General features: G+C 38.7%; 2 protein-coding genes across 2 annotated transcripts; one reads left to right on the top strand and one right to left on the bottom strand.

Annotated features, from left to right (window-relative positions):
* The first annotated feature begins 4,423 nt into the window (after positions 1-4,423).
* On the top strand, positions 4,424-11,278 carry LOC114472604 (coagulation factor XI-like). The gene is made up of 9 exons (XM_028461917.1): positions 4,424-4,484; positions 4,612-4,768; positions 7,126-7,235; positions 7,320-7,482; positions 10,259-10,377; positions 10,458-10,590; positions 10,683-10,789; positions 10,874-11,033; positions 11,173-11,278. Exons 1-9 carry the CDS (start codon positions 4,424-4,426, stop codon positions 11,276-11,278), a joined length of 1,116 nt encoding a protein of 371 aa, XP_028317718.1.
* Positions 11,279-15,753: 4,475 nt separating this feature from the next.
* On the bottom strand, positions 15,754-21,662 carry heyl (hes related family bHLH transcription factor with YRPW motif like). Its single transcript, XM_028461275.1, has 5 exons — positions 21,210-21,662; positions 18,967-19,033; positions 18,795-18,878; positions 18,578-18,659; positions 15,754-16,612 (listed from the first exon to the last, which is right to left on the bottom strand). The coding sequence occupies exons 1-5, from the start codon at positions 21,287-21,289 to the stop codon at positions 15,939-15,941; spliced, it is 987 nt and encodes a 328-aa protein (XP_028317076.1). The 5' UTR covers positions 21,290-21,662; the 3' UTR covers positions 15,754-15,938.
* Between the last annotated feature and the right edge of the window lie 488 nt (positions 21,663-22,150).

The raw sequence follows: 22,150 nt of genomic DNA, 5'->3' as shown, positions 1-22,150 counted from the left end.
TTCACCTCAACCAGATGACAAGATTTATTAATAATCAATAACCCTGATACATGTAGTAATCAAGAACCCTGATACATGCAAAACTACAGCACGGTCATGGTTCTTTGCTTCCTTCACAGCAGACTGCTCGGGATATAAAGACTTCTTTCACTCTGACCTCCATCTCCTTTTATAGTGTTTCACTCCATAGTTCAGAGTCCAGTCCATGGGGTGGGGATATGAGTATGACCCCCTACTCTCCACCATTTGTTGGTCTTGTGATAACATCATGACGGGAGTAACTTCCAACAGAATGCTGGGGCCTGGGGTGTTCTAGAGCAGTGATTCTCAACTGGTGGGTCGGGACCCAAAAGTGGATCGCGGACCTGTACTGGGTGGGTCGCAAACAGCTGGTCAAAAATACATAAATACTTAATGTCTCTCATGTTGGGTTGGACTTGTCTTTTATTTTTTGAAAGAAACTTTTCTTGACAGGCATGCTGTAAAATGCTTGTTGCACAGGCAAAAATATAGATTTATGTTTTTAAAAAAAGACTATATGGATTAATCAGATTACATTTGTTTGGTTGAATTCTAAAAAAAAAAAGAAAAGTGGGTCGCGATTAAATGACGGTGGCAAAATTGGGTCTCAGGGTGAGACCAGTTGAGAACCCCTGTTCTAGAGGTCTTTATTCCTCCTCTGACTCCTGCTCAGAGAATGATATTGTGTGTGTGTGTGTGTGTGTGTGTGTGCGTGCAAGAAGCGATCCTTTATCTACTAAGTGGTAAGGTCACCAAGTTTGTCTTAAATGCAATCATAAAATCATATACTGTATATTAATGTTTTACTTTTATAGATGATGACAAGCAGAAATAATCTGGCCTGATACTACAAACTAGATTTTTAAAGGCAGTGGCTATACGTACGGATGCCGTATCAATATACCAATATTTTATCCATACGCAGCGCCCCTATTTAGCCAGTTTAGGTCACGCGATAGGTCAGTCACCAAACCCTAACCCTAACCCTAAAAATTGTTGCGATATTGGGTTATAACCTAACCCTAAGACACTACGTACTAGCGCCCTTTGCTGTTTAAAAAAGTACTGCGATTCAATTTTCAGAGCATCGATGTGAACCTTGATACCAATAAATCAATTTTTAACTGCCTTACGATTAATCATTACATCCCTAATTTTTGCTAAAGCTGTCACTCTAAGGACAGCTTTACATGAAACTAGTAGTTTGTGTGAAAAAAAACAGGCTCATTGAGTTGCCCCTTGCTGCTCCTGGAGCCTTTGGCAGATTGCCAGAATGCACTGCGACCTAGCAAAAAGAACCAATTAGAGCTAGGATTGTGTTTGATGGGCTGTCTGACCGCTGATGGTCACAGTCCTCGCCCTTTCCACTGTGGTCAAAACACAGCAATGCTCATAGAAAAGTAGTGCCTGGAGTGCCGTCTTTTTTTACAGTGTATGGTCTGGAGGAGTAGAAGATGGAATTGGCGACTTTTCTGCTTGAAAGATAAATTCTGCTGCTTGATTTTCATTGTTTGATTTGTAATTGTTACCTTAAAACTCTGTAGTGCATGTGTTGTTTGTTTGTGTGCGCGCTGCCCTCACAGCAGCATCCATGTGGGCTGCTGTGAGTGGCACTGTGTTGTTATGCTGCTGCTGCTGCTGATAGGTTGGTGTGTGCGCATTAAGAAAGAGAAGTGCTGCAGTAATATGCTTTTAACTAGGGATGTAACGATTCACTCAACTCTCGATATGATTCGATTCACGATACTGGGTTCACGATACGATTCTCTCACAATTTATTTTACAAAATGGGACTGTAGAAAAATTTTTTTTTTGGATAAAAAACTAGAAAATACGGTACCATTTTCGTTTATTTTTCATTGTCAAAAGAATTCCTTGATAAACTATTCAAAACAATGCAATTTAACTAAAAATAAATCTTGAATGAAATAAAGAAAGGAATAAAACAAATGAAAAAGAAGCCTATTAATTTAAATGCTGGTTCTATAATAAGCAATACAAAACTGCATAATAGTTCTTTTTCTTTTAAAAGTGCAACTGAAAATGTATTTTGTGCCTTAACAATTGGACTTTAAAAAAAAAATCGTGATTACACTGATTTACGTCATATTTGTTTGGACCAGCAGAGGGCGCTGGTAACACAGTGGTCGGTTGGCATGCAGATATCTTGCAGTGAAGAAGAGAAGCTATGCTAGCAGACAGAGCTAAAACGTGAATTTTACAGATATTCAAATAATATTACAGATATTTTTTTGGTGCTTAAGGGGTAATTAATCATTTATTAACATATTTAAGAGTAGAAGGCGGCCAGAAAGAAAGTATTAGCAGACTCCGCCCGCCGCCTACACTTGTTGATAGCGCCCTCTGCTGGTTAAAAAAAGTACTGCAATTCAATTTTCAGAAAGTCAATATCAACCGTGATACCTATGAATCGACTTTTAACTGACTTACGATTAATCGTTACATCACTACTTTTAACAGTGCATGTTATATTACTGTGATGTTGCTGTCGGGCAAACGTTAGCGTGTTAGCTCTTTTGAGCGAGGGACTTTGGAGGCAAGGCAAGAGAGCAGCAGAGAGGGAGGGGGAGGGAGAGATCTGAAAGTTACGGACTGCACCATTAAGCGGTTATTGAAATTGTGAGTCCGATAAAAGCTGCTCCACGGTGTGTGTTTATTACAGCAGCAGCAGCAGCGGAGTTAGTCAGCTGTTTCAAACGCACTCCGGAGTTGCTACGTCGCTTTCTTGTCATCGTCTTCTCTACTGATTACGGGAATTGTCCATTCAAGATGACAGTCCACTGTTTTGTCCAACCACTGTATCGTATTGGGTCACAAACACGTCAGATCATGTCAAATGCGATACAGAAGGATACTAAAAATAAAGCTGATTGTAACTGCTCCCTGGGTGCTACTCCATCGCTGCCCACTGCTCCACATTGAGTTGCCTTGAGTATGAAATGCGCTATATAAATAAATTTGCCTTGCCTTGCCTTGCCTCAGGGAGGGGTTAAATGCAGGAAACACATTTTGTGTATGTAGCTTTAAATATATGACAATAAAGTATAATGTATATTCTATTTTAAACCGCAGTGTTTATTTTACCTGTGAGGTAGTTTGAGAGGGAGAAGCTCACGTTCTTATATAGGGTAGGAGGAGCCAGGATTGTCAGGAGGAGGAGTTTCCGCTCGCTGACTTCACCAAGCGGGGAAAATCCAATTCGCCCGTTTGGAGCTGACTTTTTACAAAATGTGGAATAACAAGGGATAGAGGAAACATAACTTTTTTATCTTTGGCCCTGATTTTCATAATACTGCCCCTTTAAATGATTATCTCAGTTGGTGTATACAGTCAAATTTTATTCATTTTAATTTCACAAGTTGAAAGGAAAAATGCTATTTTTGTTCTAAATTTGTAATTCCTTATTTCATGGATTCAAAACAAATAATTCCTGAGTTTAAAACAGCTAACTCATGATTGATTAAAATGTTAAAAATGTTAAAAATGTTTATATACAAGAACAAAGTAAAACTGTATAGTTGAAAATAATTAGATTTCATAAATTGCTTTGTTAAATAGTAATTTATAGAACATTGTGGTGGGTATGGCCAGAAAAAGTGAGAACTGGGTGATTGGAGAATGACACCCCTCTTCTTATGCAAGCTGTTTTTTTTAGTTACCCTGGAAACCATCCTTAGAATTGGAACATGGATTTTCCTGGACGCAGGAGATGCCGAGCCAACCCCTGGATATGTGCCTTAAGTCTACCACTGGAGGACATCTGTGCCGTAGGATCGGGACAGTCACAATGTGACCAATTACTGAACCTTAGAACAAACGAGCTCTGGAACTTTCTGACTAAAGTAACTTAAAACGACTGACTTGACTTTACATTAAAAAAACGGAAGAGGACTGTTTGGACACTCTGCTGGTGCACTGAGTTGAAATAGTATTAGCATTGTTAAATTGTTCATTACTTTGTATATATTGATACCGTATTATGGTTCTTGTGAATAACAATATTTTATTTTGTGGTTAAAAGGAGAACTTTTATTTTCTTAATATAATCAGTTAATTTAAAACAGAAATTGTTGCTCTAATCATATGTGGTGTCTGTCTAAATTATTGAATTAATAACAAAACCACTCTTTACCAAACCTAGATACTGGTGCATAGATTAATTTGCCCCTTATTTGGATACAGGGGGTTACAAACACTTTAAAGATCTAGTCTTTCAACTCCAAAGAGTCAAGTGCAAGTTAGTCCATGACTGTGTCAACAATCAATTAGACAAACAGTTTAGATGTTGAAATCTTCGTCCAAAGTGCAGCTATAGAAGCACGACATGTGGGGTTCAACACCCTACATTTCCACGGCAGAGCACAAAAACGACATACGGACGATGGAGGCTCATTGGATATTACTGGGTCTTCTCTCCTTCTGCAGCTTTTCTTCTTGCCAAGGTAAAAAAAAAAACACGTCACAAAAACAAACTTTTCTATGATCATACAAAAAACCTGCTTAAAATAGCGTTTTTGTGTGTGTCAGTTTTATCTAAACATGCAAAAACACAACTGTTTTTCTTACCAGAATGTAACGAGCAGCTGCTGGAAAACACTGATTTCCCAGGAACAGACATAGCAACGCTTTACTCCCCTGATGTTCGACACTGTCAGCTGCTGTGCACGCAGCACCCCTCATGCCTATTCTTTACGTTCATTCGGCCTGACTGGATCAGAGATGATAGGTATGATAATGACAATAGTGTAAGTAGTTTTTGCACAATGTGATTGAAATTGTTACAAAGAAAAGCTAAAAAAAAAAATAACCCCACTATACTCTTGATATGTGTATTGTATTCATATACTAAGTCTTTAAGTTCATCAGAAGAAGAAGAAATCTGTCCATCTGCAAATTATTGTCTCACTATATAAATCATTAAAAATATAACATACATATATACAATATAATAACTAAACTGATTGCACCAGTGTTTGTTATAACTACCATAAAAGGCATTTATAACTTCTTATAACACCATGCTCGGCCTAATCTGAATCAGAATCAGAAGTACTTTATTTATCTAAGGGGTAAATTACTTTACAGCCGCTCAAGAAATATTACAAATAAAAAGGATAAGTTCATACATAGTTAAGTAAAAGACTGTTAAAATACAAGTTCACAAATTACAGTAGCAAAAAATTAAGATAAATAATAACAATAATACAAATAACTGTGACAGGCAGCATGCACGGTGGCGCATGAGCACTAATGTGTTGGACAGGGTTGAGTGCATCAATGGTAGACTAACTTTGCTGAGTCAACACATTTCTAAAAAAAAACCAAGATGGTTTTGAAATTGTGTAAACTGTTTTTCAAGTGAATACTGTATGTTACCTTACCAGTTGTAACCACAAACCATTTTCCAATGAAATGTCTAGTAGTTTAGTTATTAATAGTTATAACCTACTCTAAGGAAAAGAAAAGATGATGACAAATAATAATTTGCTGACAGACGGTTGACAGCATGGAAAGACAGCATTTGGGACATTATGGGTTAGTACCCCAGCCTGTGTCTTTTGTGAGAAAAAACCCTAAAAACAGAATAGGCCTTTTGAAAAAAAAAAACCCTCAGGAGGTCCCAAGCAGGGACGAGGAAAACATCTCCAATTAAATTCATGTGAACGGAATGACAATCCCCACATGTATTTGCAGAATGCTGTGCAAGAACTATCAGGGCCTAAGAATCCACCTGGCCAACATGAAATGTTAGAATGAGAAGTGTCACAAACTCACTGAAGAGAATGGGAGTGAAGACACAAGCTGGAATATCTGGAAACATTAGGGGTTGAACAGACTAGTCGACTTTAGTGTTGTCTAGCGAGTCTGTCTACGTGACGTCCACTAGGCGCAGTACCTAACTTTTGCCTAAGATGGCGGTGCAACACAGCAAACGAGGGTCCTAGTACCACTGCACGGCAAGGCAGCACAACATCAAGTGCTTCTCCTCAAACTGCAGCTGGAAGGCAGATACTACGGCTAATATACATGCTAACGTTAGCTGTAGTGTTAACTTATCTGTGTATTACGCAGATCTGGAAAACATTAGCAGCGCAAGACGGAGGCTCCGTTAGCGGGGAAGACTGTTGTTGTGCCGAGATCTATGATCTGAAAAAATCTGTGACCAGAGGTGGTGACATTTCCAACCCCTGCGGCTTCTCGGCAGACGTTTATTCCCCCTTAAACATGTTTGTAATTCTTCTCCAGTCTGCAGTCACTTTACCCACCGGAGTGTCATGTTTAAGGGGGAGTAAATAGCTCCTAATAGCTACAAAGAGGTTTAGCACTCTTCTTCTCTACCGCCGAGAAGCCACAGCGTTCACAGATTTTTTCGGGTCAAAAATTTTGGCACAACACTGGCACTCGGTTCGGCTTCGGCTCTTGGTGACGTCACCGACTAGTCAACGTTGACTTGACTAGAATGCACATAGAGTCGACCTTTAAAATTATGTAGTCGTTCAACCCCTAGGAAACATAGAAAGACGCAAGAGTTACAGTGTAGTCTTTTGTAAATGAGACCGCGTTGTCTTAATTACACTTACTTGTACAAAATAAATGCCTTGGTTATGGGAGGGGCTCCTGGTGCAGATAAGACACGCCCAGTCTACACTATAATATACCCAAATAACAATCTACGCTATGCTAATTACCTACTGATTACTAACTATAGCTCTAAATTTACATTCCTCTTAGTAAAATCTACTTGCCACAAATTGCAGAATCCAGTTTTTACAGGAGGGGCGGGGCTAACAGTGACGGTTTGTGATGTAAGAAGCCACCAAAATGTCACAAATCACCATTTTCAGCCAATAGCAAAATGTTATTGTAATAGCTGGGTTTCAACCCAAAGAATGCAGTCACTGATATGTTTACAACAAAAATACTTTGACTAAAATGTCGAGAGTTGTACTATGATCAGTCAACAATGAAATTGATTGTTTCCTAATAAGCAAGGCTAAATGATTGCATGGCAGCTTTATCAACACTGGTGCTGGTTTAAATAAATAAACTGATATGATAAGACATTAAAATCTCACTCTGTAGGCACTTCTACTGCTATCTCAAGTCTACTCCGTCTGGAAAACCTAAAACTCAGAGCCCACTCCTGGGCGTCACCTCTGGGTACTCTCTGAAATCCTGCACTCAACCTCAACGTAAGTTTGCAATTAGAGCGTCATTATAATCCAGTCTCATTCTCAAGTATCTCTTCCTCTCTGTGTTCTTTTTGACTCGACCAGAATCGTGCCTGTCACAGGTTTACCAAAACATCGATTTTCCAGGAGCAGATTACAAGTTCCTCTTTACAGCGGACTATCAGGAGTGTCAGAGAGCCTGCACTCATGACCCAGGCTGTCAGTTCTTTACCTTTGCAAATGAACTTTTCTCAGCTGACAACATCAGGTAAGTTATCTCTACTGGCTTTAGGTCATTCGGTATATACAGTGTGTACACATTATTGTTTATCTTGAATATCAAGACAAAACAATGCAATTCTGCGAAACAACTAACCATTGAAAAAAAAAAATACAACCTATTTTAAAATGTAGATTACAATTAGTATAATTGGAGCAATGCAAAGGAAGTTAAATATATAAATATGGGAAGAAGATTAGCAAGTATAGTTACAGATTTTTTATATTAATATACAGTTAAGAGAATACATGTACAGTGATTGTAAAGGGTGTGTTTCACATTTATTTTACCTTTAGAAATTAATATTAAAAAAATAATAATTTGGCACCCCTCCAGCAGATGGTGTCCTAGGCGGCCGCCTGTGTTGCCTGTGGGGAAGGCCGGCCCTGATCGACTCAAAGACTGTTTGCCACACATGAAACAGTTTTAAAGCATCCAATAGAAAAACAGAAATCTGAATTAAAAAGTAATTCCTAGACAGAAAAGGAGCCGCTGATCAGCAATCATATTTGCTTAGTGTTTCTTTTTTTAACTATATTGGTACTTGGCGCTCTTTGCACTTTTGCTGCAAAGACATTCATCTCTTTATTGGACCAACAGAGTGCAGGAATGTCTGTTTTGGCAAATAAACCAACACGAATATTTTAAATCTCCTACTTTTAAAGGGAATTATAGCTGGGTTTCTGGCTATTGGGATGATCCAAACATCTACCTAGGTGGAGTTTGAGATTTTTGCCGGGGGGGCAGCGGAAAAAAAACCAAAAAAATTAAATATATAAAACATCTTGCGTTTCTCTTCACAAATAAGGAATGAATACAAATGTACCAATCCAACTGTTTTTATTTTTTTCATTTCTCATTTCTGTAACATACGTTTTGAAAGCTGTATTATGGACCTGCCAAAAAAAATCCAAAATGCAGCTTGAAATGTTCAGCAACCTCTCGTAACTTAAAGAATGAGAGAGTAAAATTGCAGTATTTTTATATATGACGTTCTACATATGTGAGGGAGTAGATGGGAACAGCACGGCTCATTCCACCGCTTTATATCCAGACAAGCGCGCACTGATCACGGTGTTTGCTTATTTGCTGTTCCAGTTCCCCCCCCCCCACGCCCCCAAACTCTGCGTATGACCTTGAGTGTAAGAAGTCATTAGTGTTTGCCTGTTTTTTTTTTTTCTTTTCGTTTGTTTTAACAGAGCTATCTACATAAGAAATGTTCAATAACTAGTGTTGGGACTCGATTAAAAAAAAATAAATAAAAATCGATAAATCAAATTAATTAGACTGTAATTAATTCATCTCGATTCATCTAAATCAACCGCATAACAATATTTGACATGAGACGCAACATTTTTCCAATTTAAATGGATTTTGGTATATGACGTAATCAATGAAAACAATGAATGAGCTTAAAAAAGTAATTTGTGTTTATTGTTTCCATCACTAAGTGCTAACATAATGTGCACTATGAATATGGAATATTATGATTGCATTGATCACAAAGCACAAACTTAAATTTAAGTAAACTATGTTCATGCTTTTCTGGATTTTTTGTTAATGTTTTAAAACACATTTTTGTTTGTGTATTATAATTTTAAAAAAAAACAGCACTTCGTAAAGTGCATTCCAAAGAAGTGGAAACTGAACATTGCATAACAGTTGACATGAAATAAACAGACCAACTGATGAAGCTGATGAATTTGGTTTGAAATTGTATTTCTACGTAGCAGTTCATAACTTGGGTCAGACAATGCTATCAGTAGCACCGCTTCTAGCCCCGCCCACATCCTCTACCGCTGACTGTCCACCCAGAATTTGGAACACTAACTTGGAGCATGTTGCAGCAACCACTGTCCGTGTGTCAGTGCTCGCTGTCTGTGCTAGCTGCTACATGTTTAGCATTAAGGTGGTAGTGTAGGCTGCAAAGGCTCCGGTGATCGTCAAACTCTTTCTTGTACAATTTGCACACAACTGGGTATTTGTTTTCCATCCGGTGTTATGATCTAAAATTAACTCCCACGAAGCACAGCAACGACTTCTCCCTGAGTTTTTTCGTTTCTTGTGTTGTTGTCTGTGCATCAGTATAATGGGTATACAAGGAACTTGTGAAATAAGAAAGGTTCCGCGCTATTTAGAGTGCAAAAAAAAAAAAAACATAAACACGAGTGATTTATTAATTTCACCTTGCTTCCGCACTGATCAGATTTCACTGCCAAAATGCTTCTTTGTAGTAACTCGATCTAACCAGGTTTCTAATGTGGGTTTCCTTCCTCTTTAATTGACACAAGCTTTATGTGCCGACTAGATTACTTCTTTGTTTTTAGTGTATTTTAGTTGCCATGTTACAGCCCCACATGCAAATATGAAATAGTTACATCTTTTTAGATCATTTGCAGAGTTTTAATGTCGGTGCCAGACAGTCTCTGAGAGGACTATATTAAAAAAAGCATTGACGACAATAAACATGTTTTGAAGTCAATGTGTGACAGTCCTATGATGGACTGTCAATCTCTCGAGGCTGTACTTTTACACCCTTACCCACGTTTTCAATCAGATTCATTCATTCTTATTAATAAATTACAGGAAAACTTAAATGTCATGTTCTCTCTATGTTTGCATGGGTTTTCTCTGGGTGTAGCTTACACCTTTTTCCTTCACAGGTCCACCTGATTAAAGACATTCAAACTAGAAATGGGCAATATCAATGGTTTAAAAAAGTTTCTTTACTCTTGTTTTGTTGCTCTTCTTTGGTTTGTTTTAGGTACAAGTGCCACCTCAAATTCAGCTGGATTGCACCAGTTATTCCTCGTATAGAAACAAAAGGCGGTGTTGTTTCTGGATTTTCTCATAATTCGCACCAAACTCAATTTTGGAATTCCGGTACCCACAAAAATCCATAGCTTCATGAAATCTCCATGGCAGTGGCTGTGCTTTGTATTAACTGTAAAACTATTCTACAGAGTGTAAGAGCAGTATTTTCCAAAGCACTGATATCCCAGGGAAAAATATCCAGATGTTGCTGGCTGCCTCTGTTGAACACTGTCAGTATCTGTGCTCTGCTCATCCAACCTGCACCTACTTCTCATATGTCAGGTAAGAAAAAGTATTTCAACTTCTGCACTGTGTGGACTTTTGTTCACATCAATGAGTTTTTTTTATTGAGCTTATTATCAATTGTTTTGCAGTGAGTCATTTAAATGTTACCTGAAGAAAGATGAGAACTACATGGTGTCTGTGGCCAAAAACGGCGTCACATCAGGGTTACCGACTCGCTTCTGTCAGCCTGAAAACAGTACAGAACTCTTATTATATTAACAAGTGTATTATGTAAACGGTAACGATTAAATCTGAAGTACGTTAAATTCCCTACCAACAGGTTGGGTTAAAGTGGCTCATGAACGAGTAGACTTCCAAGGTTCTGATATTCGCTATGAGCTGATGGATGATCCAGACACATGTCAGAGGACCTGCACTGATAATCCCAACTGCCAGTTCTACACCTATGTTTACGAAACCTTCTTTGATGTTACTCACCGGTACAGTATTCTTCATATGTGCATCCTAACTCACTTAAAATGTAACATATTTAGTATTTTACGAAAAGTCCCGATAGCATCTGATATGATGAATCTGATGCAGAAGAGGCCCTAACTGTTATTGTTTGCTGTGTTTAAGGCGGCGCTGCTATTTGAAGCGGGTCATCTCTCTACCCGCTCCACCCAAAGTCACCAAACTGTCCAACGTTGTGTCTGGTTTTGCCCAGAGAAACTGTGTTGTGTAGAGTGGTTGACACCATGGCTTACTGTATGAGGATTCTATTCCATTTCAGAATGTGCAAGACGTCATACATTTAAGATGCATTTTCAGCTTAAATCCTAAAAATAAAAAAGGAAAAAATCCCTTGTTCGGTATTTTTTTATGATGTATTGAAAGTTCTCAATGCCAACTCTCCAATATAAATTTGTATAAATTTTATTTAACAAAATTGTTAAATAAATTTGAACTATTTTATTGTAGAGTATTTCTTATGTACCCCAAGGTCAGCACAACACACTCATTTTTGTGTTCTGCTGACCTTGACGTACTTAAAAAACACTCTACATTAATGACTTATGATACAGTGATTCTCAAATAACATCATGTTCAAATAATGAGGCAAGCACATGAGCCAAACTTGAAAACCAATAAATGAAAATTTGAGGCAGTTTTAAGCTGACATAATACAAAATATCATAGCAGGGCATCAGAAAATGTGATAAAATGGCCTCTACAGCATAAAATAATAATTTTTCAATAAATTACAAGAAAAATTATTATTTTATTAAGCAATAGTACTTTCAGTTTGTGGTGAATGACCACCTTAAAAGGAACTATGAGCATTTCCCAATTATTTTCAAATGTACCCCCTGCAATGTCCACCTGTACCCCTGTTTCGGAGCCACTGCATTATAGGACACTTAGGCCCCTATTTAAGTGATGTGAACTTTAAAGTTTTGTTTTTAATAGTGAAACAATATCAATATAATTTGATGTAGTTTTTAGTCACATTTATTCTTTTGTAACTAGTCATAGTCTTGTTGTAACTTAAAATGTAGTAGACTACGACGAAGACTATGGTTTTAGTTAACAAAATTGCTGCTGGTTCCATCAGATACCTAGCCTGTGTCCTGTTGGTAGTGGGTGTAGACTGGGTTCTTTAAAGCGTATTATATATGAAAGGACAAACAGCTCCCCCAAGCACAGGTTTGGACATGGTTTAATCTTGTTGATTCATACGAACAAAGTTAGAAAATGCAATACATTCCTGTGGTTGAACAGTCACTATATACAGAGATGCTGCTAGTTTGAACCTTAGTGGATTTGTTGATTAATATTCTTTAGAAGACTGCATTGTTTTCCTTCAAATCAAACTGACATATTTTTGTGTGATGGCCCCAAAGGTACCATCATCAGGGATGCGAGTCTGTGAAACTCCTCCTCCCTTGCTGAGCTCCGATTAGTAACCTAGCACTTCTTAGCCTTGTGTTTGTTTGGAGGTTACTAAAGCTACTGATGCAGCATCTCTCCCTCTTTAACTCTCTGTGGTATCCACTTGAATAAAACGAAAACAAAATAATTTCAACATGCATTCACGACAGCAGGTGGCGCACCCAGACTACTCTTCCCCTGGCTCATCAGTTCCACTACTGTATATTAGGATAGAAGTAGAAAAATGCAGCTCCACAGTGTTTAAGTTGATGTGGAAGATGTCATTTGGAAGGATGTGAAACAGTAAGAGGTTTTCTGTGTTTCACATGAATTGAGCGTCTGCCCATTACTCAAGCCATTATTCATCACTAAGCCTCAAGCCAGTTGCTCCCCAAACTGGGTATATAACTTTTTTGTCAAAATTTGTAAATTATTTCATGCGCAGCAATAGTCCGGGCCATGCAATTTCAGACTAAACAAGACAGCAACGGTTAGCATGTATAGGCTTTCCTTTAAAAAATCTGAAAATTTTGGTAACTATTTTTTTAATCAATTATTTATTGGCTTCATATGTGGAAAAACTGATGTCTAAAAATGCAATTGTAGCACTGATTTCAATTGTTCACACAAAATTCAGTTTTTCAGATTACTTTTAGTTATTTTGACTCCAAAAATGTTGGAGGTATTTAGGAATAATTTACAAGTATATGTGTGCAACACACTTTACATTCTCAGTTTTTGATTAATCAATAATCTGTGTGATCGTTTGTGTAGGACAGTCTGAAGATGGGCTTGAGAATTAACCGTGATGTGGACAATGGTTTCTTTGGTATTGCAAATCCGTAGCAGATAAGGTGGAATTGTTGAGAATTTTCAAACAATTTTTAGGTTTCCTATAGCGCCACCTTTAGGACGATTGGCCTCTTTTTGTAGCTGAGGCAATATAGGATGGGACTAAACTATGTGCGTAATTTGGTGATTGTTCATGCATGGGCAGTATGATTTCATCGCAAGAATAATTTAAAGTTGGTTTTATGGCTGGCATCTTATCATTAGTGTTATCTAATATCTGGGTCAATGCAGTATTATTGACTATTGCAACCTTTACTCTCAAAAGAGCTGTTTTGCCTCATCTCACCTGGATTAAAGTTCTTCCGGAAAAAATATCTTTTTAATGAAGACAACATAGTGTACAAAATTCTGTACAATAAAAATTAAGTATAATAATGTTATGTAAAGAAAATTTTTTTAGATAATGTATTTGAAGGGCTACAAAATTATAACTTGAATTTGATAGCACACAAAATCAGTCTACACACTTATTGCTAATTTCTTGCCACATATCAAGCATGCATATTTTATGTTAACAGTTAAATTAATCTGTCCACACACAATTAAAATTTATATGTATCTTTTAGTTGATTTAGTTATCTTACCAGGGATTTAAAATGTATGGTTAACCACAGGTGCAGGGAAAGTTAATGGACTGTAGATGTGAAGTATGAAGTTATTGCACAATGTGATTTATTTTTAGGTTGACAAATCATTATATCGTGATTTTATTTGGTGTCAAAATGATTAATCAATCCCCTCTGGAAGAAAATAATTATTTATTTCAATATTTTTGAAAGCTATAGGGAGCCAATGCAAAAGAGTCAAAGAGCCACATGAGGCTCCAGAGCCGCAGGTTGCAGAACCCTGGACTAGACTAATTGTATTAACTGCAACATAAACTTGTTGATTCATTTTATTTTAGTTGTGATATTCTTTATGCTAAAGGTACAAACAAACATTGCATTGATTTCTTTAGATAGAAAATGTGTTGAGTCATATCAACAACCGCTGCTTGTCTGTTCTCCCTCTACTTCTATGCTTCATCCTCCTCTTCCTGATTCCACTCAGCTCACATGGCCCTGCCCTTGCAGACACATGACACTTTCCTCTTTCCTTCTTCAACATCTTTCCCCCCTTTCCTGCACGCTCCGGCCTCTCCTCCCTCGTGGGAAACCCTGTGCCGTGTGACTGTGGTTGTCCTTCCTGGAAGTTGTGGTGGCGACTCCTCTGCTTGGAGGCAAGGATAATGCCAGCCATGCAGTGTCTGTGTGGGTCTGTCTATAGTATGTGTGTCTATAGTGTGTGCATGTTTGCATGCACCCAAACATTCCACCACTATACCATTTGTCCGCCCTCTGGCCGGCCTTGCACGAGTCACGCCATCACCGCGGTTCAGTCCTGACGCCAGCCCTGAATACAACACACGCACACACACACACATGGAACGTAATCTTCCAGCTAGGCAATACAGCAAACACACTTTTGAGGACCACAGACCACAGACATTGCATCCTGTAGCAGATCAAAGCTTCCCCTAGCAGTAAACAATGCCACGCTGCTTCTCTGGTCGCTCTTCATCACTGAGCAGTTTTCTTGAGGTATTGCACAATTGTGTCGTGATCCACGATAAAACAACTTGTTGCAACAGTCGATCATCGCTGTACACTTTGTGAACATGCTGCCTAGACTCCCAGTGACTCACAATCATTCTCTCCATGTCCCAATCTCTCTCATCTCACTCTCTCACTTCAGCCCTGTTGTCTGACTCTCTTCCACCTTGTTATTGAGCGTCTACACTGAATCTGTTGCTCCACTGCAGTCATTGTTTTCACCTCTGTCTCTCTGTCTTTCTGCATCTTCCACCCTCTTGTTGATTGTTGAGAAGACAGCGGTGTAGACAAAACAGAGGGAGACGATATCCGTTGGCGTACCACAAGACTGGAGAGACAGCAGGCCAGGAAGAATGATTCATAGATTGATATGAGGGTTTCAGTTAATTACAGGGGACTGCCAATCAGAGGGCAAAGCCATGGGTCTGTTTGCCTTGCCGCGGCGTCCCAAAACACTGCCATCTCCCACCATGTTTATCCTGTTAAGCCACATGACCACAGCTCCCATAAGCCATCACTGGAGACAACTCGAATACCAAAGCAGGGTTACAACTGAGGAACATGCAGCCAGTGGTTGCAGACATGAATAACATTGTTATTTTGTTTTCTACCAATCTTTTGCAATTGGTATTGGTTACAGATGTGCAGACGTGCAGATGAAGGATTGCGCTGGAAACAACAAAATACAAGGAAAATAATCCCAAAGTAAAGGCACTTCATTTTAATAGAGATTTTCTCCATTCTTTAGAAACAGGGAGTATAATCAAATGCATATAATTGTTTGGCAACAAACAGAACGATCAATTCATTTAGAAAGCTCTGTTTGTCATTTATTTTCGTGTTCATTTGTCACAACAGAGAGTATATTCGTACTTTTTCCTTCATTCTTCAGTTTTTATGATTGCATTTAACTAACAACTTCACCCAAAGACTGATATGGCTTTAAGAGGTCTTCAAAAGTAAAAACAGTCTTTAAAAGTTCAATAATAGTCTGTTTGCTACGTGGAGCTCGTGAGAACATCAAAGACTTCAGAAAGCTCCGATCTCAGTCGCCCATCCCTTGGCTGACCCACTCAAACCCCTGCGCAGGACTGTGGGAGACCCCAGAGGAGCAAAGGGTCTGAAGGAGATTTGAGGGTGACCAGAAGGTGGTGAAGTAGAAGAAGAGGAGGTAGAAGGTGAGGAGGAGGGGGCTAGGAGAGGTAGAGGTGAAGCCCGGGTACTGCTGTGAGGAGACAGTTGAGGCAGTCTGGAGGAAGCAGAAGCTGCTGATAGTGGGAGGGGTTGCACCCGTTGGACTGCGGACAAGGCTGCAGGTGTGAGGAGTGGTGGTGGCGCACCCTGTTGGCACCCAGACAGGGGTGCAAGGCGGAGGGAGGCGTGTGAGGGGTAACCAGCTAGCAGGGCCAGATCCCTCCGTCCAGCTGTAAATGGGGGTGAGGAAGACGCTGCTGACGTGGGGGACATCTGCTGAAAGGATGCCCAGGGCCAAGGGCTGAAGGGCAGGGCAGAGGCTGGAGGTGTCTGTATGAGAAGGGGGTCGAGCTCACTTGCACAGTGGGAGAGGTGGGACACCAGGCGAGCTCCAGTGGGGTCAGTGGACTCGCCCTCCAGTGAGCTGAGGTACCGTACTACCTCTCCAACACACTCTCTGAAGCCCAGGGTTCTGTAATCTACTGCCAGGGCTCGTGCATCAAAGTACCCTATGAGAAACACAATGTCATCAACCAGCGATCAACACAAAATAAATCCAACCCAACCAACATTAACTGAACTTACTTGATGTAATTAATTTCTACTTTGTTTGCTTGTTTGTTTCTTCTATGATAATTTTTTTGGGGGGGGAATGGTGTTTTTATATATATATATATAATTTTTTTTTTCAAGTAAACAGAAGAAAGACTTCAAAATATTCAATTGAAGTTATGTGAGTTACACAAACTCATTGTCATTAATGTAAAAATATTGCAAGCTAATGATTTCGCTCCCAAGAAATCACTAGAAATAGTTGAAAATGTAAAAAAAAACATGCTTATCTAATTAGTCTAATTATTACATAAATAGGGCATTTTTCTACCCACCTTACTAAGCTATCATGTTATATATGAAGCCTATGGAATTGAGTTCAAATGCATACAAAAGGCAATAAATCATAAAATACTATGAACATACATAGAAGATTAAATGGAGCTAACTTACATACGCTCAGGGAAAAAAAGTTGTCTGTGTCTTGTCAACAAAACCAAAACACATGCTAACATGTGCAAACATCCGCCAAGAGCCGAATCTCCTGTTTGTTATATGTTGGCAGTTTTATAGTACCTAATCATGATTATTCACAATTTAAAGACTTGGCAGAAATTTTCTATCCCCATTAACGTTACAGTAGATCAAAATGTCTGGGTACGACCATTTTATTTATCATTATTATTATTATTATTGTTTTTTTAGATGCAATCTGAATGAAAGCAGGTGGGATAACTGAACAACCAATCCGACATAACTGAGTCTGCAACCGAGATATGAATTTGTGAAATTTCACCAATGATGAGAAGTAGGGATTTTTAGATATTTGAATTTGATTCAGAATCAATATATTGATCCTGATACCCTCCAAGAATTCAATGCAATCTTCCACAGCCTAAGACAGTGTTTCTCAAATGGGGGTACGCAATGACATTACAGGGGGTACTTTTGAGAGAGAGAGAGTGGAAAATTAACAAATGAAAGCATTAAAATGCGGTTTTATAATGTTTGTTTTAGTTAAAAAATAATAATCCGACAGAATATTACTAGCAACTCACAAAACAAAAAAACACAAAATAAGAGAAAAATATACTGAGTAATAAAAATGAACAGACAAACAATGACAAAATGACACCAAAAACGCATGCATTCAGAAAGAAAAATACTTACTATTACCAGCAACACACAAAACGACAACAGACACACTACATGAGAAAAAAATACACAAGATCACTACAAAATACATACACAACGACATAAGAAACAAAGAAACGACACTGAAAACACACACACACACACACACACCGAGAGAGAATAAATTGAATAATACTGACAGAACACAAAAAAAAAAAAAAAAACTCATAAAATAAGAGAAAAATATACTGAATACTAAAAAGAATAGACAAACAACAATAAATGACACCAAAAACACACAAAATTATAATAGAAATGAATAGATTAGAAAATGAACTGAAAATACAAGGGTTAGTCCTGGTCCCACATCAGGAGGGAGATGACCGGAAATGACAAAAACTATAGAAATAATCATTTTCAGGAGGCACTAAATACTGTTTCATTCCAATTATTTACAAAATCAGATTCTTTAAAATGTGTGTTATCACTCATTCATGCCATCATTATGTTCTATAGTTGTTTTTTCACAGAATTCTGAGTAAAATGTTGTAGTCGGACATAAGGGGTATACATGGATTCACAACTAAGAAAAAGGGGGTAGTTGAGCCTAAAAAGTATGAGAATCACTGGCTTAAAGTATCTTTGGTTTAAAAAAAAAAATCCAAATCCTTTAAGTACATTAGATGTAATCCTGCTAACAGACAAACAAACAAATAAACACTGGTGCAAATGTGACCTCCTTAGTGGAGGTAATTATCGAAATAAATGTTTGAGGTTTAAAGTAACACCTTTTCCTCCCATGGCATGAAGTAGTTTGAGATGGTCCACTGTCATCTGCAGAATCTCTGCTTTCTCCAGCTTTGATGAACCCTGCATGAGAAAACAACAAAACTCATCTGAGTACCAAAGGAATTTCCTTTATCTTCTTTTCTTCTTGATATTAACTTGACAAAATGAAAATAAATCTGTTCCTAGTTATTACTTTGGGAGCTTTTGAACAGCTACCTGTTTCTCAAACGCACTGGGCACCAGTCGCCTCAGCTCTGACAGGCTGTGGTTGATCCGGTCTCTGCGTCGCTTCTCTATGATCTGTAGGACGAAGAGCAAACCTACCCTCAGAACCAACCACACGGGCAGCATTTAACCAGATTACGCTCTGATGCTGTAATCCACTCACCCCTCTCCGCTTCTTCCGAGCCAAGACCTGTGAGGCGCTGCCAGGAGACATGGACCCGGTGACTGGACTGTAGGGAAGAGGATGAGAACAAACAGAAGGATGCACTAAGACAGAGAGACAACATGGTATAACTTTGATTCTCCTGCATGTTGGATTCATTACTCTTCCTAATGTGACACAGAGGAGAAATGGCACGTTGGCTATCTTCAATCTAATTTGTATTTGGACACAAAAAGGCAGAGGATGATTCTTTTTTGTTTCAATGTGTTAGTGGCCTTTGGTTTCAGTGAGACAACATGCTGTTCTACTTTCTACCCGAGCACTTTTAGAAAGACGATTATATAGCCTCGGGGCTTGCATGGGTTTGCAGCCATACTCTCAATATGGATTGTGTTTGTTTGTTAACTCTCATCTTACGGGCCTGAAAGAGGCTGACAGCTCGGAGTTTCCTTCAACACACCCCACCATGATGTATTTGGTTTCTATTGGATTTTAAGGTGAAGGCTGCCAGTTTAGCTGTGTGTTTTTGTTTAGCTTTATATTTGACGAGGCGTACATGAAAAACAGCACAGACGTCTTTTTGCGTGTCACGGGCTAATTTAATTCATTCAAACTGTCTTTAGTATCAGAAGCTCTGTGCTCAGTGAGCACAGGGAATATTTTTCTGATTCACTGTCATAAAAAAAAAAGAAGATTATAAATGTCCTCTTTAATAGAGGTGTCTGGAAGAGCAACTATGGAATATGACCAATTCAGATAATACAAACTGGTGTGTTGAAAAAGGGCCATTTTCACATCAACAGCTTACACGCATGCATTGGAATGGAATTATGTTGGAAAAGGATATAAATATTTAGTGGTTGAAAAACGACTTTCATAAACGAGCTCTATGCTTTCCCGCCTCTGTTCTTTGGGAACAACAACATCGCCGCCTGTGTAGGATTAAAACATTAATACACTACTTTAGCAGGGCATTTCCCTATATCAAATTTATTCGTAAATCAGATATCGAGATCGACGTTTGTTATGACAGTCTTTTGAATTCACATGCAACCAAATTTAAAATATTCTCATGCGTTTTTCCATGAATGTTGCTTAGTTTTAGCATCCATGTTCTAATGTGATTTGGCAGAGAAATTGTTAGGAGATCTAGTAGGAAAAGCTGATAATAATGTCTTTGATTGTAAACAAAAAATGTCTTTCTTGATATGAAATATGTAATAGTGGCTTTAGGGTATGTTTTTATTATTTATATCAATGTTTCTCAAATGGGGTTACGCAATGGCACTACAGGGGGTACTTGAGAGAGAGAAATTGGAAAATTTACTTACGAAAGTATAAAAAATATGGGTTTGTTTTTAGTTAAAAATTATAATCATAATATTGATGGTGAAAATGATCTGGATTAGAACATGAACTGAAAATACAAGGGTCAGTCTTGGTCCCACACCAGGTGGAAGATGACCAGAAATGATAAAAACTCCATTCAGGAGGCACTGAATATTGTTTCATTTTACTTATTTACAAAATAACATTTTAAAAATGTGTTTTCACTTATTTATTCCATCATTATTTGAAGTATTCTGAGGAAAATGTTCTACAGGGGTACTTGGATTCAGAAGTTAGAGAAAGGGGGTACTTGGGCCAAAAAAGTTTGAGAACCACTGATCCATATTATCTTTTATGTATCATATTTTTAATTTTCATAAGGATGAATTTCATGCGCTCAGCTTTAGCCGTCGTTTACATGCAGAAAGTATATTTAGTTGACGAAAATAAGCAAGTGGGGAAGTTCTAAAACTCATTTTCTCGTTCAATCAGGTTTTTTTTCTTGTCCAAATATTTAAAACGCTAGAGGTTATACTGAATGTTTGCATGTCTGTCTCAGGCCTATGGCGCATGAGCAACCTTTTCTCAGGTGAAGAGTTTGCTGGGATATTTTCCAGTACCTTGTGACTCTAAACAAGATGAGTGTGTACAGAAGAGAGATGGAATAGATGAGACGTTTCCAGGGAAAAAAAAAAAAATATATATATATATATATATATATATGAAAAAATGTATAGAGTGAAGTTATGCTGCTAAGTAAACTTTTCCCAGTGTGTTTGAACACCTCACCTGACTCCCAGAATTCAGCGCCAAACGTAAGTGAACTACCTCACATGAATCCCCAAACACAGCAGGACTGAAGGGAGATGGGAGGGTGTGTGTCACAGACTCAGGTGAAGCTGGCGGATGCTCACCAATAACTGTCTTCTTGTCCAACGTCGATGAACTCGTCCGTGTCCGAGTCTGGCGAGCTGTAGTCGTGCGGTCTCTTCATCTCCGTACTCCTTCCTTGCCGGCTGGATGGATGAATATCAATAGTGATGATCTGACGATGGATGCGTGTGGCCTCGTTGGTTGCTCTCCTCGTCGAGTCAAGCGTTTCTCTGTTGATGATGCTCCTCGATTCTCCTGCACAGTTCCTTATAAGCTGTTGTCCGTGGTTACTTCTTGTCACTTGTGTTTGTTTTCTCTTGTTGCGTCTTCATTTCACTCCTGCACTTTCCTCTGTGAGTCAGTGGTGCCTCTGGTCCAACCCCAAGGGCCCATTGACAACTGGATAAATTCACAATCTGCTATGGTCTTTTACTCTGTTTGTGGCATCCAATCATAGTTTGTCTCCCTCCTCCTCTCTTAGGGTTCTCCTACTGTCACAGCCACCCAATAACAAAGTCGAACTTTGGCAGCTGAGGCAGGGTTGCCAGTTTTGGCTCCTCCGCCTCTTCACCCTGTCCCTCCTCCCTCCGTTCAATCTACGATCCTCTCTACCTCCCTCTCTGTTTCTCCCTCTGCACCCCCGCTGGCCCCTTCTACCCAGCTCTTTAGTCAGTCATCCTCAGTCAATAAGACGCCAAGCTTGATAAAACAATGGTAGCAGAAGGAATGGAGTTAGAGAGGGACAGACGAGTGCAGAGTGGAAACTATAGAGTGTCGAAAAAAGCTCCATCAAATGTCGTCACATAGTCGCACAGGTGACTTATAGATAAAAGTTGATTTTATTTCAAAGGTTTACAGAGACAAGGCCTATCTCTTGATTGATGGATGGACTAATGTACATTTGGAATCCAAATTTGATTGAAGGGCTTCAGCTATTATCTATTGGCGAGTCAGCATTTATGCCTTTTGGAATACATTCAAA

Source organism: Gouania willdenowi, chromosome 11 (genome assembly GCF_900634775.1).
Source record: "Gouania willdenowi chromosome 11, fGouWil2.1, whole genome shotgun sequence".
Taxonomy (NCBI): Eukaryota; Metazoa; Chordata; class Actinopteri; order Blenniiformes; family Gobiesocidae; genus Gouania; species Gouania willdenowi.
Note: the sequence above shows the minus strand (reverse complement) of the source record. Positions and strands in the feature narration are given on the sequence as shown.

Coding starts and splice junctions, on each gene's coding strand:
- heyl (XM_028461275.1), bottom strand. CDS start 21,289: ATGAAGAGACCGCACGACTACAGCTCGCCAGACTCGGACACGGACGAG. Junction 19,034..21,209: donor GGACAAGAAGACAGTTATTG/GTGAGCATCCGC, acceptor TCTTCCCTACAG/TCCAGTCACCGGGTCCATGT. Junction 18,660..18,794: donor CCAGTGCGTTTGAGAAACAG/GTAGCTGTTCAA, acceptor TTTCTCATGCAG/GGTTCATCAAAGCTGGAGAA.
- LOC114472604 (XM_028461917.1), top strand. CDS start 4,424: ATGGAGGCTCATTGGATATTACTGGGTCTTCTCTCCTTCTGCAGCTTT. Junction 7,236..7,319: donor ATCCTGCACTCAACCTCAAC/GTAAGTTTGCAA, acceptor TGACTCGACCAG/AATCGTGCCTGTCACAGGTT. Junction 10,378..10,457: donor AACTCAATTTTGGAATTCCG/GTACCCACAAAA, acceptor ACTATTCTACAG/AGTGTAAGAGCAGTATTTTC.